Genomic DNA, 17,323 nt, shown 5'->3' with positions numbered 1-17,323 from the left:
CAATGCTTACAAATATTTACACAAATTCATTTTGGAGTATAAAACATCCTGCATGTTGAGAAGGTTAATGCTTCTAAGTCCACTTGACAAGCAGTGCATGGCTTAACATTTTAAAACATTTTATTAGGCTTTGAAAGATGAAAGGTGTTTATTATGCAGGGCAAACACAAGTGATAAATCCAGGGGTCTGCAATACAGCTACTTTTTATTAAAAATAAAATGTAAACAGAATACATGCATTTTGTAATGTACCTTTTTTCTAGATGGCATTCTTGATTCAAAGAATAATTTCCTGCATAAATTTATGCATTGGCTATAATACATAGTAAATAAAAAGTTAATTGTATATCTCTGTGGCACTTCAGAGCTGTTTCAGAAATATTTTCTGAGGCACCGGATTGCTTTTCCATTCTGCAGAGTTATCTACTTTGCCCTGGGCAATTTTTTAAAAAAACAACACCACTCAGCATCTGGCAAAGGTGCCGCAGTGTTGATTGGGAGATTAAATGACTGCTTCAATCCTGGGGTGAGCAGCTTATGTTATCCCCGAATGTTCAGGGAAATTAATATATTACAGAGATCTTGTCTTTTAAAAGCTCTGAGAACATACTTTAAATAATAAATTGATATAAGCTGACCCATTTTTCTTGGAAGTAGAAAAGTGAAAAAAATTATTAGTTTCCTTAGAAATGTAAGGATAAGGTGCCTTAGCATACTTTAAAGTTACTCTTAGGTTGCAGTCCTATGCACCAGCGATAGTCAATGTAGTGCCCTCCAGATGTTGTGGACTACAACTCCCATTATCTCTGACCATTGGCAATGCTGGATGGGGTTGATGGGAATTGGAGTCCAAAACATCTGAAGGGCACCATCTTGGTTACCCTGCTATACACAGTAACCTTGGGGTCAGCCCCACTGAACATTATGAGGATTATTTATGAGTGGATGTAGATAGGATTGCACTGTTAGATATAAGAACATGTATTGTATGGAGAGTGTAGGGGTTTGACTGTAAGAATTTGGTGCTGAGACAGAGTAGAAACACACTAACTGTTCTGATGGTTCCAGTGCATTGGCACCTCTCTCTTCTGAAAACAGAGGTATATGATGCTAGTCAAACCTGGCCCATTTTTCCTGTAAGACATGGTGAGTTTAACTTGAGTGCGTTTTTTTTAAAATTCAGCTTGAAAGAGATTTAGCAACTGATCAGCAGATCAACCGGTTCCTCCTCCAGGTGTGGCTAATGGAACTGCTGTGATCTGGCAACTAGTGTGTTTACAGCCCTAAACATGGTAACCTTGAACCTTACTATTTTGTCACAACTTGTTACTCTCTTGTTGCAGTTGATAGTGCTGTTCATATGAAAGTAAAGTACAGTTTTTAAAACTTCTGTTAATAGTTTCTTTTTAAAAACTGCTGAATCTCCCACTCCCCTGTAATATCTTATCATTAATAGGCAAAAAACATTGCGGTTTAAGAAGGTACCTATAGCCAACAGATATTTCTATCAAACTTTGAAAAGCAGGGAAATTAGGCAACTATAGTGAATGCACCAGGGGAGCAGGAGACTGGACTTCCTCTCTGAGATATTGTACTGCTCTACACATTTGTAAAAATACAAACACAGTTTGGGTTCGTCTTTCACAGTCCAATCCACTGTGTTGCTTCGAAGAATTGGATAACATGTGCCTCTGAGCATATGGTGAGTGGTGGCAACCTGCCATCTCTGAAGATGGAGAATTACATTTTTGTATGTTTGTTGGTGTTCTTCTTACTTTGCTTTTTCCTGTGTTACTACTGTTTCTACAGTGAATCTAAGCTAGAGAATTATATTTGTGTCAAATTTATTTTTTTTATTAATTTCAAAGCCTTTTAATTGGTCAATGTTATATGATGGTGAAGATACCCTTTTGTGTTTCAAACTGGAGGTTATGCTATATTTCTATTTTGGGCGCATTAGCAGTTGAATCTGAAACTGCAGTTTGATGTAAAATCAGACTGATTACAATATGTTGCTACTTAAGCAATGATTCTAGCTGTTGGAAAAAACAGACTTTGGCTGCCCAAGATGCATGTTTTCAGCTTGCTATGCTTAAACCACTCCACTTAAGGAAAGGTGGGCATGGTCAATTAAAAACATAGATCACAGGTAGACTTTTGCTAGAATATATTTCACCTCCCACTGTTTTACTTCACATATTAACAGAAACAGAAGCAAAATAAAATGATTTACTATAGGAAACCACTAAAATTGCAAAGTAAATCAAACATATTTAAAGTGACTATCTGAACTATATCAACTTTCTTAATATTGTTGCTTCCTCCCTGCTAAAACAAGATCAGCACAGCACATGCCTTGTTTCTGTTATTTGGGCTGATTGCAGGTGTTGTCACCACTCACCATATGCTCAGAGGCACATGTTAGCAAATTCTTCCAAGATACACAGGAAGAGGATTGGACTGTGAAAGACCAACCCAAAGTGTGTTTGCATTTTTACAAAGGTATAGGGCAGTACAATATCTCAGAGAGGAGGTCAAGTCTCCTGTTCCTCTGGTGCATTCACTATAGCTGCCCAATCTCCCTGCTTTTAAAAGTTTGATAGAAATATCTCTTGGCTATAGGTACCTTCTTAAACTACAAGGGTTTTTTGCCTATTAGTGAATTGTTAATTTCAACAAATTATGAGAACTCTTAACAGAAAAAAGTCTATCAGGGGTCTGTTTTTTCTCTCTCTCTTTTTACACTTTGAACTCTCAATTCTCTAACTGTTTTGTGTATCGCCATGAAAACTTAAGAGGGTTGTTAAGCAAGCATTTCTAAACTCAGGACTATAAGTTTTGTAATGTTTTGTTTTGAAATGAGCTTATGGAAAACATCAGAATGGCATGGGGGGCATTTTCAATTTAACATTGCGAAATGCAAAAAATCCATGCTGGCTACAGTATAAAGCCACTCTCGTGGCTGTATAATAATGGCCAATATACATAGATATAAATATAGATATCTTACATATAATAAAAATGTAAGAATGTCATTACACAGCCCCCATTGGAGGATTTGTAGTGCCTCATCACAATCCTGGATTTGTATGAAGTTCGGACAGAGTAGGGGAGCAAAGGAGAAGGCAGTTTGCACAACAGCAGTGGCTGTGGCATGGGAGCAAGAAGAGAGGAACACTCGTAGGGGAAAAGTGGTGGTTTAAGTCGACAACAAGAGAGGTCTGAATAGATTGACAAGGGAGGAACATTGAGAAGTTGTTTTTAAAACAGGTTTTAACAAGGAGAAATAGCACAGATGGGTACAACACAGGAGCTAACAGAACAGAGCCTTTCCCAACTCCCTTCTCACTGTACTCAAACCCCAGCTCATTCTGTTCAAAGCTCTGCCATTCTTTAAACTACCATTTTCCTCAGTGTCCTTCAATGGCTGCCTCACTCAAACCTCTGCTTCTTTAAAATTGCCACTTTTTTCCTTTCCATCTTTTCTCGCTGTACTCAAATGTCTCCCTCTTTCATTCCTCATATGCCTCATGTGAGAGAGATAAAGGATGCGGAGCCCTCAAATATTCCACAGTACCTTTGCACAATGTATTTCACTCTTGGTACCATGTTTTCTTCAACATGAAGTTGGAGATTCAGTGTAATTATTTAGAACACTTATTTTATTCAGTACAATATCTCAGAGAGGAGTTCAGGTCTCCTGCTCCCCTGGTGCATTCACTATGGCTGCCCAATTTCCCTGCTTTTTAAAGTTTGATAGAAATATCTGTGGGCTATAGGTACGTTCTTAAACTGCAAAGTTTTTTGCCTATTAGTGAATTTCTCTGCTTTTTAATCTGGGAGGTAAGAAATGGGAACCTGTGCAAGTTTGCTGAGAATGGACTGATCATTTGCATGCTTCTTGAGTTCAATGGGATTTACTCCCCTGCAATCACACTTAGGATAGGTGAAACTGACCACAGAGGATGGGGAGGGGGAGAGGAGGAAGAGGAGGGAGGGGAGGAAACACAGAGGGGAGGACTGAGATGGGAGCAGGCAGGAGGGGGAGGGGTGAAGGACAGGTTTGATCATTTGCATGTTTATTGAATTCAGTGCGATTTACTCCCGTGCAATCATGCTTAGGATAGGTAAAACTGACCGGGGGGGGATGGAGGTAGGGCTGAAGTGGGCAGGGGAGGAGGAAGAAGGAAGAGGGGAGGGGAGGAGGAAGGGAGAGGAGAAGAGGAGGAGGGGAAAAGCAGGTCTGATCATTTGCATGCTTATTGAGTTCAACGGGATTTACTCCTGTGCAATCTTGGTTAGGATAGTAAAAACTGACCATGGGGGAGGAGGAGTGGGAGTGGGAAGGGGAAGGAGCGTATTGGAGGGGGGCAAAGGAAGGGGGAAGGGAGGGCAGGTTTGATCATTTGCATGCTTATAGAGTTCAATGATATTTACTTCTGTGCAATCATGCTTAAGATAGGTAAAACTGACCATGGGGAGGAGGAAGAGGAGGGGGAAGGGGAAGGGGAAGGGGAAGGAGGGGATTGGAAGGGGATGGGGAGGGAGGGGCAAAGGAAGGGGGAGGGGAGGGGCAAGAGTGAGGGGATAGGAGGGAGGAGAAGGAGGGGAGGGTTTGATCATTTGCATACTTTTTGAGTTCAATGGGATTTATTTCTATGCAATCATGTTTGAAAATGGAAATGGACTGCCTTCAAGTCGATCCCCACCTATGGCGACCCTGTGAATAGGGTTTTCATGGTAAGTGGTATTCAGAGATGGTTTACCATTGCCTTCCTCTGAGGCTGAGAGGCAGTGACTGGCCAGGGTTACCCATTGAGCATCATGGCTGTGTGGGGATTCGAACCCTGGTCTCCCAGGTCATAGTCCAACACTGACTCAGGGAAGGGGCGGGGAGGGGAGGGAGAGGAGATTGGGTGGGTGGGCACTGGGCAGAAGGGAAGCCCCTTTCCTTTCCAAAAGGAAAACATTGTGAACAGTATCATTCTTTTTCAGGCTTCTCCCCACCTTTTTATTCTACAGCAGGCACATGTAGCCTCCCACCCAAATTTAAACCAAAGCTTTCCCTGGCCAGATCCACACCAGGCCTTTATTTCACTATGGACAGTCATGGCTTCTCTCAAAGAATCCTGGGAAGTGTAGTTAGTGAAGGGTGCTGAGAACTGCTAGGAGACGCCCTGTTCCCCTCACAGACCTTCAGTCAGAGTGGCTGACTATTAAACCAGTCTGGCCGCTGGAGCTCTCTCAGTGGAACAGGAGTCTCCTCTCAGCACCCTTCACAAACTACACTTCCCAGGATTCTCTGAGGGAAGCCATGACTGTCTCAAGTGAAATCAAAGTCTGGTGTGGGTGTGGCCCCCTGATTAGGCAAGCCCAGCAGCTGTGAGTCTGGCTTTTAGAATTCTGACAGTTCATTCTTACTGAGCATGCCCCACGTTATCATAGGCTGCCAGCCAAAATTTATTAAATTAATTAAAAATCAGCCAGGCATTTTTTTTTTAACTTTTAGACTGCAGAAGATGAAGGTCAGAGTATGGGGCAAGGTCAGTATTGGGAGTACAGGTACTCAGTGGATATGGCTGATTTTTAATGAATTTCAACAGATTATGAGAACTCTCAGAGAGAAAAGTCCAAAAGGGCTCTGGGGTTTTTTCCTCTCTTTTTAGACTTTGAACTCTCGATCCTCTCTGACTGTTTTGTGTATCGCCATGAAAATTGACAGAGGGTTGTTAAGCAAGCGTTTCTGAGTTCAGTACTATAGGTTTTGTAAGGTTTTGTTTTGAAATGAGCTTATGGGAAGCATCAGAATGGCATGGGGGTATTTTCAACTTAACATTGCAGAATGTGAAAAATCCACGCTGGCTATAGTATACAGCCACTCTTGTGGCTGTATAATTAACAATCAAACCACCCATATATGCACAACTTCTACCAAGTTCTGAGTTCGAGTTAGGGATGTGTGGGGAACAGATGGTCTTTGAAAGCTAACTGACAGACTTGCTGTTAAGAGTCTATTCTTCTTAAATATACAGTAACATATATCATCATGTGTGTGTGTGAGCACATGTGCACAAAAGAGGCTGCAGAATAGGAGAGGGGGAGATGGCACGAAAATGGGGTGGTCTGTGTGCAAGGGGGTGTTGAGAAAAGTTATGAGGAAGGGAGGGGAAAGGGGGAAGGTGAAAATGTGGTTGCAGGTAGGGTTGCAAAAAGGAGGGAGAGGGAGGCATGGGAATGGGAGTGAAGATGAAAGCAGGGGTATGGAAGGGGCTGCAGAACAGGAAGGGAAAGTGGCTTCATAATTAGGTGGAAGCTGAAAAGAGTGCTTAGTAGTTGCAATGTGTGAGAGAAGGAATATATTATTTATTTATTTCCTGCCCTTCCTCCCAGTAGGAGCCCAGGAGATTATCTTGGTGGGGGGTGGTCTGTATTCAAAGGGGAGTTGCACAAAAGGAGGGGGGGCATGGGCTTAGGGGTGAAGGTGAAAACTGGTGCAAAGCAAGGTTGTGGAACAGAAGGTTCCATCTTGGGGTTAGGTTCAGGGTTAGGGTTAGGGTTAGGTTCCTGGTTAGGGTTAGGTTCCTGGTTAGGGTAAAGCTCCAGGTTACGTTCCAGGCTAGGGTTAGGTTCTGGGTTAGGATTAGGGATGTGGGGGGAAGAGATGGTCATGGGTAGTGAGAGAAAAAGAGAAAAGGATCTGCAGGGGGAGAGATGCTCTTGAATAGAGAGAGAAAATAATAAAATGGTATGTGGAGGGAGAGATGCTGTTGTGGTGAGAGAGAAAGGGTTCAAAGGATATGTGAAGTGAGGGGAAGAAATATTCTTGGGTGCAACGGAGATTGGGAGTACAATGAGAAGTGGGAAGGATGATCGCAAAAGGTTGAAAGGGCCAGTTTAGGGCAGGCTTTGCAAGTCTTCCTGTGCTTCTCATTTCAACCTCTGATGTTGGGATTTTGGTAGGTGGGTGCGGGAACCCGCCTATCAGTCCATGTGACATCTCAGTGCTAGACAGGAGAAAGTGTTCCACCTGAGAACCTCAGAATCTGTTGACTTAGTAAGAGTAGACAATTCTGGGTTAAGTGAACAAATAATCTGACCTTAGTAATAAGGTAGCTTTTTGTGTTCACATGCAAGTAAAACTTTGTGATTTTCAATGGGATCCTTTTTTTTTTACTTTTGTAGAAGGTAATTCTTGTTGGAACTCATTCCAACCTGATCCTAAACACATTTGTTTGGAATAAAATTTACTTCTGAGTTAAGTAGTAGACAGGCTTGGTACAGATTGAAAAATTAAATTAAGAAGATGGAAGTTGTAAGGTCTTATATTTAAAATTCTGTTTGCACCATGTTAGCAACTCTTTTCAGTACAATTTCTTAAAATGTAACATGTGGTAATCCACACACTGGAGAGGTTAAGAGTTTTGGCATGAGCCAGCCCAATTTTTAGAAATGCCTACGATGTGTCTTGTTTTTTTGACAGTGTTAGTGACAGTGAAGTTATTTCCTTACTGTTACTTTCTCTATTTTTCTTTCCAGTTGTTCACCCTTCTATGCAGGCACAGGATCGGCCCACAGCTACTGTCTCACCATTGAGAACCCAGAATTCTCCATCCCGCCTCCCAACTACTGTGGTCAGGCCACATTCTGTGGTTTCTCCGCAACACAACCACCACTCTCCTGTACATATCATCCCTGGAGCACAATGTGCTAGACCTGTAATTCCCCTCACGTCAGCAGCAGCAGCTATTACTCCTCCCAATATAACTGCAGTCAACTTGAATGGAGAAGCAGGAAATGGGCCCATCAGTAGCCTGGCAACTTGCAGCCCAACCAACACAGCCTGCAAAGCAGAAGAGAGGAAAAGCGAAAAGGTAATAAACACCTCTCTGATATAGCAAAGCAGTGGAGTGAAGCAGGATAGATGTCCATCTTTAAAATCATGAATACAGGACCCAGCAAAATGGTCAGAGAGTAGCTAATGCTGTAGAATTATTGAAGCTAAATGAGCGTAGACATGGTTAGTAACCAGGATGGGAGTCCAGTCTAAGAATAGGATATAAATATGATTAATATGATTAATACTGGGTTTTTTAAATAATCAATGAAACCTATCTTTTTACCTTTTGTCCTTGTGAAAATGGACCTTTCTTGGCAAGTCTGTTTCCTTACATGCTGCATTATCTTTTCTCTGTTAATTTTCAGGACTGTTGCAGGTTAATAAGCTTCTCTAGCCAACATCTGTGGAGAATATGGTAGCCCATCTAGAAGTCTTCTTGACATTTTTAATGATTGAAAAGGGAAAGCCCTTTCAGCCTACCAGGTCATGTGTGAATGAATAAAAACAGTTCTAAAAACAGTTGGCATCTATAGCCTAAAGCTATTTATATAATTGTTTGTGAGAGCCAGTGTGGTGTAGAGGTTAAGGTGTTGGACTACAACGTGGGAGACCAGGGTTTGAATCCCCACACAGCCATGAAGCTGACTGGGTGACCTTGGGCCAGTCACTGCCTCTCAGCCTCAGAGGAAGGCAATGGTAAACCCCCTCTGAATACTGCTTACCATGAAAACCCTATTCATAGGGTTGCCATAAGTCAGAATCTACTTGATTGCAGTCCATTTCCATTTTTTAATCGATTTATTTTTGGAGCTGGTGATTGAGTGTCTCGCTACACGTGAAAAATCTGTTGGGTCCGCATCTTCTGTGTTTCTCTCTTCTGGAAGTTGACATTTTCTTTATCTAAATCTTATATATGAAACAGCATAGAACGACATCAGAGAAGTGCAACAGGTTCCATCACCATAAGGCCATGTTTGCGGGAAACTTTCTGCCTAGTTACATAGGAGATGTTTTATGCGTTTCAGGACTTGGGGGCTGGGAGTCAGAGGCACAATAAAACACTGACTTGCAAATGGTGGAGGCTGTTTTAACAGCACTGTAAACATCTCCATTTCTTTCAGAAAATTGCATTGCTATGCTTCAGTGAAACAGGGAGAGGGGTCGGGATTAAATATGATGGTGCAATATGTGATTGATATATTGTAGGTGCAAGGTTTTAGGATTCAGCCTTGGAAGTAATCTTTCAGTGTCAACACATTTAAATGTGCTGTTAATGAAAGCTAGTACCAAGCTGCTTTAAATATACTGAGCCTGTTAGGCCCTTAACAAATGCAATATTTTGTTTTTATGCAGAGTTTACATTTTGCTAACAATCCCCATACATTAGTGATAGTCTGTGCATTGAAAACCAGTGGCCGAGCCTACTGATTACACTGCACTTAGGATCATATCATATAGGTATTTGACACTCTAAGTGGATGAGATCTAGCTTCTTCCCTTGATATGTGGAGTGTGTGTATGCATGCGTGCATGCGTGTGTATATCGGCTGAGTGTGCTGAAAGACACCTCTTGATCAGTGAGTTTTGTAGCTGGTTGCTGAAACTAAAGACTGTGAGCTTTAATATACATCATTTATTCTCCTGATTCTGTGGCCTTTTTGTAGAATTGATACCAGCCAGGTCAGGAGATCTCAAACCTTTAACATGATATATTATATGAATATATGAATAATGTGAGTCTTGATCCACACTCTACAATAATTTCTTCAAACATCTACATTAGGGCTCCGTAACTAAAGCGCCTGAGCATATTTGCTCCCTGTCACCTGGTGCGGCTGCACCTGCCGCACCACCCTAGTGATGCCCCTGCGCCCCTGGTCTCCTAGGAATCTTCCCTTTCCTCAGAATTGCAGGAAGAGAATCCCTCCAACAGGCAGGGGAGAGAGATGGGAAAGCAACCCCTGCCGCAACCCTCTGCTGGTGGGAATTGATCCCCAGAGAACTGAGCCAGAGGACTTCCTTAGGAGCAACTCTCCAGAGAGTTCGGGGCCCCAGGCATTTTGTTTCCTCGCGTGAGCCCTCAGCCTGTGAGGTGACCGGCCGGGTAGCTTTTTGTGGAGCGCAAGCCCCCTTCTTCCCCTGTGAGAGAAGCGCCAGCCTGCCTACCAGTATAGGGAACCCTAGATCCGGGGGTGGGGCATTTCCACCTGACTGGCGCAGTCTGCCCTCTCCTCTAACTCGCCCCCTCCCGGGAGTTCTGCGGTTAGAAAAGGGGGGCGCCTCCTCCCGCTCGGTGGCTGCTTGTCTCCACGTGTTCGCCAGCGGCTGCACAAGCTGGGTAAGCGAGCCTGGTTCCTGTGGCGGCGGCGGGATGGTGTGGAGATGCTGTGGCGGTGCAGTGGTGCCTCCTGGTGCGCTCTGCCTCGGCGCAGCACTCAGCACCAACAGCGAGGTGAGCAAGCCACTGTGCCTTGCCTTCCGTGTGTTAGCGCGGGGCGGGAGCAGGGCAGCTTTCCACCTGTTAGCTTCCTGCTCTTCCCCTTTGCCTTCCATGGCTGCGCGGGCTTCTTCTCTTTCCTTGTGTGCCGCAGCCTTGGCCGCCACCTTCCACGTGTTAGCGCGGGCAGGGCAGCTCTCCGCCTGCCTGCCCCGCTTCCCGGCGGTGCCTGGGGGGCGGCTCTGGGTGTCACCCCTGTCTCGTGGTGTCACCTGGTGCGGCCCGCACCTGCCGCACCACCCTAGTGACGCCCCTGACTATATGTGGAAGAGATGTTGAGAAAGAGGTGTCCATGGTAACTGAACTTGGGAATAGAACACTTTAAGGAGAGGTATGAGATGCTGATCCACCACCCTCACTTTGTTCCCCAACTGGTCCTCAGTCAAACTAGTTGCTGACCAGGAACCTACATTTACATCTGTAAGGCATTAGAATAAGATTGGGGGGAGGAGAATTGCCTGTGTTTTGTTTAGTTCTATAAAGAATAATCATAAAACTTCTTTTTGTTGGGCCCTCCACTCTTTTCTCAATTTAACTGGTGTGCAGCACAATTAAAATCAGATGCATCACGCTGAATAAAGAGAAGAAGCAATGATATCCTGCTAATTCCATAAATCTATCCTTCCTCCATCATGAGACCCAATATATATACATGATTCTGTCACACATTTTTAAAATATGTTCACATATTCCATTTTTAGATTAGTTGTGATAGCATGATTTTTAGCCATCCAGCCCAAAAGTTCTATAAAAAAAGAAAGTTTTATCTAACCTTACTTGTAGGTACATCTGCTCCTGAGTAAGTACACACCAGCCTGATACTAAAAACATCAGGCTTTGACTTTGGAAGAAAAATATTTCCTCTTTTTGCTCATTTTTAAAAAGATCTTGGCCATAGCTTAATCCTGATTTTAAGTGTTTATGTCCCAAAGTTTGTTTGTTTGTTTATCGCTCTTCCTCCCAAAAGGATCCCAGGGCAGCAGTTAGCTCAAGTCCCACTGCTCTCATGGACTTGGTACTCACATAAGTATTTGGCTTAACTACCACTATCAGGTGTTTTCCCCCTACCTTTAGCAGGGTTGCTCTAGTCTAAGCAAAGGACCATTGCCTTATACTAGGGGTGAGGACCTCAAGCCCAGGGGTCAAATGTGTCCCTCCAAGCCTCTGTATATGGCCCTCAGGACTCTCTCTAGGCCAGACTACCTATTGGCCCTGCTCTGTACCCTCAAGCGTTTTTTTGTCTGACTGGAATACGGTATATCCTTGAACATAGATAATGCTTCTTGATTTCCTGGATGGAGGATAGAGAGGGATGTGTGAGTGTGTGTAGAAACAAGCCTACTGTACAGACATAAAATGTACATTAATTGCTCCATCCACTTTTCCCTCTGCCATGGCATGTGACCCCCCCTCAAAGAGGTTGGTTTCCCAGAGATGAATGTGGATCTCGTGCTGAAAAAGGTTTCCCATTCCTGCTTTATACCTATGCTCCAAATTTTAATCAGCTCCTTGTTCACTGATACAGGTGGAATTCCTGCCCAGGTCACAAAGTTCATGACTCATGTCAGCTTTACCAAATGCCTTTTCCATGTTCTATCCATGTTCTGACATGTTCCAGTGAAAACTGGAATAGAAGCACCTCATCTACCGCAATTCAGAATGGGCTCAGTCTTTCTAAGTTTTTTTTAAAGAATTCTGAGAAACAGCTCAATTTTTCATGAAGAATTCTCTGAAAACTTGAAAACAACCAGGCCCATTCATCCTGTCAGCTTTCTACTCTCCACAGTTTCAGTTTCCCTGCTTTCCCCAACCTCTCTCCTAAACTTACTTCACGGGGGAACAGCAGGGAAATTGGTGGCAAGGAACAATGGAAGGGCCAGTTTTATATTCCCATATGTTTGCAGCAGTTTGTTCAGTAGCTATCCATCCACCACTAACCACACTTGATGCTGTAGTTTTATCTTCTCCTGGCTCAATTTGTTCAGCCAGAACAAATGATTAAAATGACAGAGCCCAGAGTTCCCAGCAAGGAATGCGTGGAGCATATCTGAAACTTCCATTGTATTACTCAGTATACAATGAGAACTGAAAGCTGGATGCTCCACTATCATGCCTTCCCTGCCACCGGTTTGCCTTCTCCACCACTTCACAAAGTAAGCTTGGGAAGAAATTGGCAGGAAGGAAGAAAGGAGACACAAAGCACCAAGCTGAACTAATTATGAGCCAAGTTAAATTTCTGAAGGGAGTTTGGGTCAAGCTTTTCTGAGTTGTTTCTAACCCTCCCAGTTCCAAAACTCAGCACCATTATTACCTGGGAAAACTGAACTAGGCCAATTTTGGAGGTGGGTTGCTTTTATACAAAGAGAGTAAGGAGGTGGACACAAGCAAGTCAGTAAAGGAACTATCCTCAAAGAGTTAAAATGGGCTGGAGAACCTGTAGTCCTTCAGATGATGCTGGACTCCAACAGATGGTGCTGGACTCCACAGCAGCATGGCCAATGGTCAGGAATGATGGGAATTGTACTCCAACAACATCTGGAGGACAACAGGTTCTTTCCCCCTGAGTTAGACAGTGAGAGTACTACCTGAAGTCAAAGATGTGATAATAGATTATACCGATAATAAATGATACTAATAAATGCCTGACCCTAAATCCAGAGAGAGGCTGCAGTCAATCTTGCAGCCTCTTGCATCAGCTCCTGGCTGGGTCAGGCATAAAAGCCTGGCTGCCCTTTTGGTCCTTGGGAACAGCTGCAGCACTGAGGGATTGGAGAAGACCTGCCCTGGGAGTGAGTATCTGAGCAGCTGGGTGCTTGCTTGCTCGCTCCTCTGGGTTGCTGTCTCTCTAGACAGCTGAAGTCCCTGGTAAGTGCTGCAAAGGCGTGGACCCCCTTGCCTGACCCTGGCTTCAGAGAGAGGCTTCAGTCAATCTTGCAGCACCTTGAATTAGCCCCTGGCTGGGTCAGGGGGCATAAAAGCCCAGCTGCCCTTGAAGGTCATCCCTTGGGGAGCTCCTAGGGAATCCCGAGGGCAAGGGATCCCCTTCTATTTTTAAAAAATCCTTGTAGAGGAGATTGATAGTGGGGAGGGCATAAGGGGATTCTGTAGTTCCTATGCAGGGTGAGAGCCCATGCAGTGAAACTGAATGATAGGAGAAAGTCACCAGATGCCTTCCGAGTGAGAGTCTGTAACTGGCAGAAGGCTGGCCCTCCCTGGGTGTGATATGTGGGGAGTAGATGTGCCCCATGTGAAAGATATTGAGTGGGTCTGACTGTTCCCAATTCTCTCAGAGGCCTACTGGGGAAACTGGTTCAGATAGGTTTTATTAGTGGACTCTTATTGGGTCCATATCAGATGTTTAGGAGGAGTCTTAGTAAGGAGGGACATGGGTGATGCCATCCCAATTTCAGTGATTTTTGCGAGGAGATATAGACATGAGGAGGTGATGAGCTACTATAGAAGTCGAATACAAGGCTATCTATGCCTTGTTCCTCGTTACCACTGCTCCCATGGACAGGTTCCTTGTTGCTCATCTGCTATGCCCACTAGCCTGTTTGTGCTCTTGTTTAATACCAGATCAGTACACAATAAGACCACACTCATCCATGATTTGATAATGTATGAGAGTGCCAATTTGGTATGTATTACCAAGACTTGGGTGGGTGAGCTGGGAGGAATTAATCTGACCCAGCTTTGCCCACCTGGATACTCAGTGCAACACCAGCACAGGCTGCAGGGACGGGGGGGAGAGGTTGCTGTAGTCTACAGAATTTCCATCTCTGTCACCAGGAAATCACTTTGTCTTGGAGCTGGTTGTGAGGGCCTTCACCTGGTGTCGGACCAAGGAGACAGTAAACTTGGGTTGCTGCTGGTGTACTGTCCACCCTGCTGCCTGGCAACTTCCCTGACCGAGCTGGTGGAGTTCATCTCAGCTGTGCATTTGGATGAGCCCAGAACAATAGTCCTAGGTAATTTCAGTGTCCGTGCTGAGGCTACCTCTAATGTTCTGGCTCGGGACTTCATGGCCTGCATGATGACCATAGGGTTGTCTCAAGTTGTCACTGGCCTGACGCACAGGGCAGGGCACATCCTCAAATTGGTTTTTGCTCCAGATGGAGGAAGAGGTGGTCTGGAGATAGAGGGGGTGGGTGTCACCCCATTGTCATGGTGAGATCACTTCCTGGTGAAGTTTAGACTTAAGGCTGCAATCCTTCCCTGCAGGGATGGTGGGCAGATTAAAATGGTCCATCCCCAGAGACTAACGGAATCTACTAGATTCCTGAACACGCTGGGGAAGTTCCCAGTAGATAGAGCAGGTGGCCCTGCTGAAGCCCTTGTCATGCTGTGGAACAATGAGGCGTGTTGGGCTCTTGACATGGTTGCTCCTGAGTGCCCTCTCTGGCATTGTGGAGCCTGGTTTGCACCTTGGTACACCAATGAGCTAAGAGCAATGAAACAAGCTGGATGATGGCTAGAGCGCAAGTGCAGAAAGACATTCTGTGAGGCTGATTGGGCACGAGTAAAACATCATAAACATGCCTACTATGTGGCGGTGAGGGCTGCAAAGAAGGCCCACTTCTCTGCCACCATCGCATCCTCAAGCAGCTGTCCAGTGGAGCTTTTCTGTATTGTAAGGGGTCTGTTGACATCAACTCTAGGAAACAGAGTTTTAGACCCTTCAGAGGCCCACTGTGAATTGTTTGCAAGGCAGTGTGAGGGTAGAGTAGCAATCTTGATGCACCGTCCACATCTAGTGTCGTCCCCAGTAAGGTGAGTGCAGTGTCTGCTGCAACCTCTTGGATTGGTTTCAGTTGATGCAGCGTGATAATGTAGACAAGGTGCTTGTGACGATGTGGCCAGCAACATGTCCTCTCTGTCCTTGCCCTTCTTGGCTTATTACAGCTCACCGAGGGGGTTTGACTGAGAGGATCCAGGGAATGGTCAATGCGTCATTGCGAGAGGGAATGATTCCAGCCACCCAGAAAGAAGTAGTGATCCGACGGCTCCTGAAAAAGCCCACCCTGGACCCTTGGTTTGTGACAACTACCACCCTGATGCAAATAACCCCTTTTTAGGGAAGGTGATTGAGAGGGTTGTAGCATAGCAATTGCAAATACTCTTGGATGAAACAGATTATCTTGACCCACTCCAATCTGGGTTCAGGCCTGGTTATGAGACTGTAACAGCCTTGGACACCCTGATTGATGACCTTTATCGGGAGGACAGGGGGAGTGTGACCCTGTTATTCATACTTGATCTCTTGATTACTTTTGATACCATTAACCACGGTATCCTTCTGAACTGACTTGGTGAGATGTGTATCAGAGGCATTGTTTTATAGTGGTTCTGATCCTACCTCCAGGGCCATTTACAAAGAATAGCATTGGGTGATTGTCTTTCGGGCCCCTGGCAGTTGTGCTGTGGGGTGCCACAGGTACCATCTTGTCCCTGATGCTGTTTAACATCTATATGAAGTCCTTGAGAGCTGTCATCAGGAGATTTGGGGCAAGGTGTCAGCAGTACGCTAACAATACCCAGCTCTATTTCTCTGTAGCATCTGGATCAGGAGAGGCCATGCAAGCCCTGGACCACTGCCTGGACTCAATGGTGGGCTGGATGAGGGCCAATAAACTGAGTCTGAATCCTAGCAAGATGGAGGTGCTGTGGGTTGGTGGTTCCCAAGTTTGTATAATTGGTCAGTTGCCTGCTTTGGATGGGGTCATGCTCCCTCTGAAAGAGCAGGTTCGTAGTTTGGGGTGCCTCTGGATCCCTCTTTGTTGCTAGAGGCCCAGGTGACCTCAGTGGTTAGGAGTGCCTTTTACAGCTTCGGCTGGGAAGACAGCTGCGACTGTTTCTGGACCAGGATAGCCAGACCACTGTTGTCCATGCACTGGTAACCTCCAGGTTGGATTACTGTAATGCACTCTATGTGGGGCTGCCCTTGAGATTGGTCCGGTAGCTGCAACCACAAAATGTGGTGGCGTGATTGCTCACTGGGGCTGAATATCACCAACATGTCACCTGGCTGCTGAAAGAATTGCACTGGCTGCACATTAGCTACTGGGCTAAGTTCAAGGTTCTAGTTTTGGTGTACAAAGCCCTACACAGCTTTGGACCAGGATACCTGAAAGGTCTTACCCCATATATACTCAGTCGGTCACTGTGCTCTACAGGTGGGGGCCTCCCGCACATAACATCTTATCAGGAGGCCTGTTTTGCACAACATAGGAAATAGACCTTTAGTGTAGTGACATCTACCGTTTGGAATTCTCTCCCCTTAAATATTAGATAGGCACCATTTCTGTTATCTTTTTGGCTCCTACTGAAGATCCTCCTCTTTCAACAAGCCTTTTAAGGAGAGACCTTATCCCAGTCTGTGTCTGTGTTGGAATTGCTTTTTTAGATTTTTTTAAAGCTTTTTTTAAAAGATATTTTTAAAGATGTGTTGTCTTAATATATTTTAATGTTTGTTTTTATGTTTTATAGTGTTTTTGTTTGCTGCCCTGGGTTCCTACTGGGAGGAAGGGTGGGATATTATTATTGTTGTTGTTGTTATTTTATTTTATTTCAAGTAGGAGCAATAGGGCAGGTGAGGGCGTGGGAAACTTAATCTGATGACACTGGGGACGATAACGAGGGGAGGAAATTGGACAAAAAAGAAATAAGGAATCTACTTTGGAAAGGGTAATTAAAAGCATGCATCAATTTCATAGTTTTTGGAGTAGAAATTGCATCAGTTTCTTTCCTCTAATACAGACTTCCCCAGCCTGAGGCCCTCCAGATGTTTTAGACTACAACTCCTATCATCCCTTACCATTAGCCATGATGGCTGGGGCTGATGAGAGTTATAGTCCAAAACATCTGGAAGGCACCAAGTTGGGAAAGGTTTGCTTTAATTACTAGAACCTAGTACTTATTTGCTGTGTATGTTAATGATTATACAGGACTGAACCAGACATACAAAACCAAACTGAGCCAACATATATTAT

General features: G+C 44.6%; 1 protein-coding gene across 1 annotated transcript in view; it reads left to right on the top strand.

Moving 5' to 3' along the window:
• SH3RF3 (SH3 domain containing ring finger 3) overlaps positions 1 to 17,323 on the top strand; it is a 473,231-nt gene that overhangs the window by 419,995 nt on the left and 35,913 nt on the right. The window contains exon 8 of the mRNA XM_061626756.1: positions 7,537 to 7,871. Within this exon, the coding sequence (XP_061482740.1) occupies positions 7,537 to 7,871 (335 nt within the window). The remainder of the gene's footprint in view (positions 1 to 7,536; positions 7,872 to 17,323) is intronic.

Source organism: Rhineura floridana, chromosome 5, assembly GCF_030035675.1.
Source record: "Rhineura floridana isolate rRhiFlo1 chromosome 5, rRhiFlo1.hap2, whole genome shotgun sequence".
NCBI classification, from domain to species: domain Eukaryota; kingdom Metazoa; phylum Chordata; class Lepidosauria; order Squamata; family Rhineuridae; genus Rhineura; species Rhineura floridana.
The sequence above is the reverse complement of the archived record's forward strand: the minus strand, read 5'-3'. Positions and strand labels throughout refer to the sequence as shown.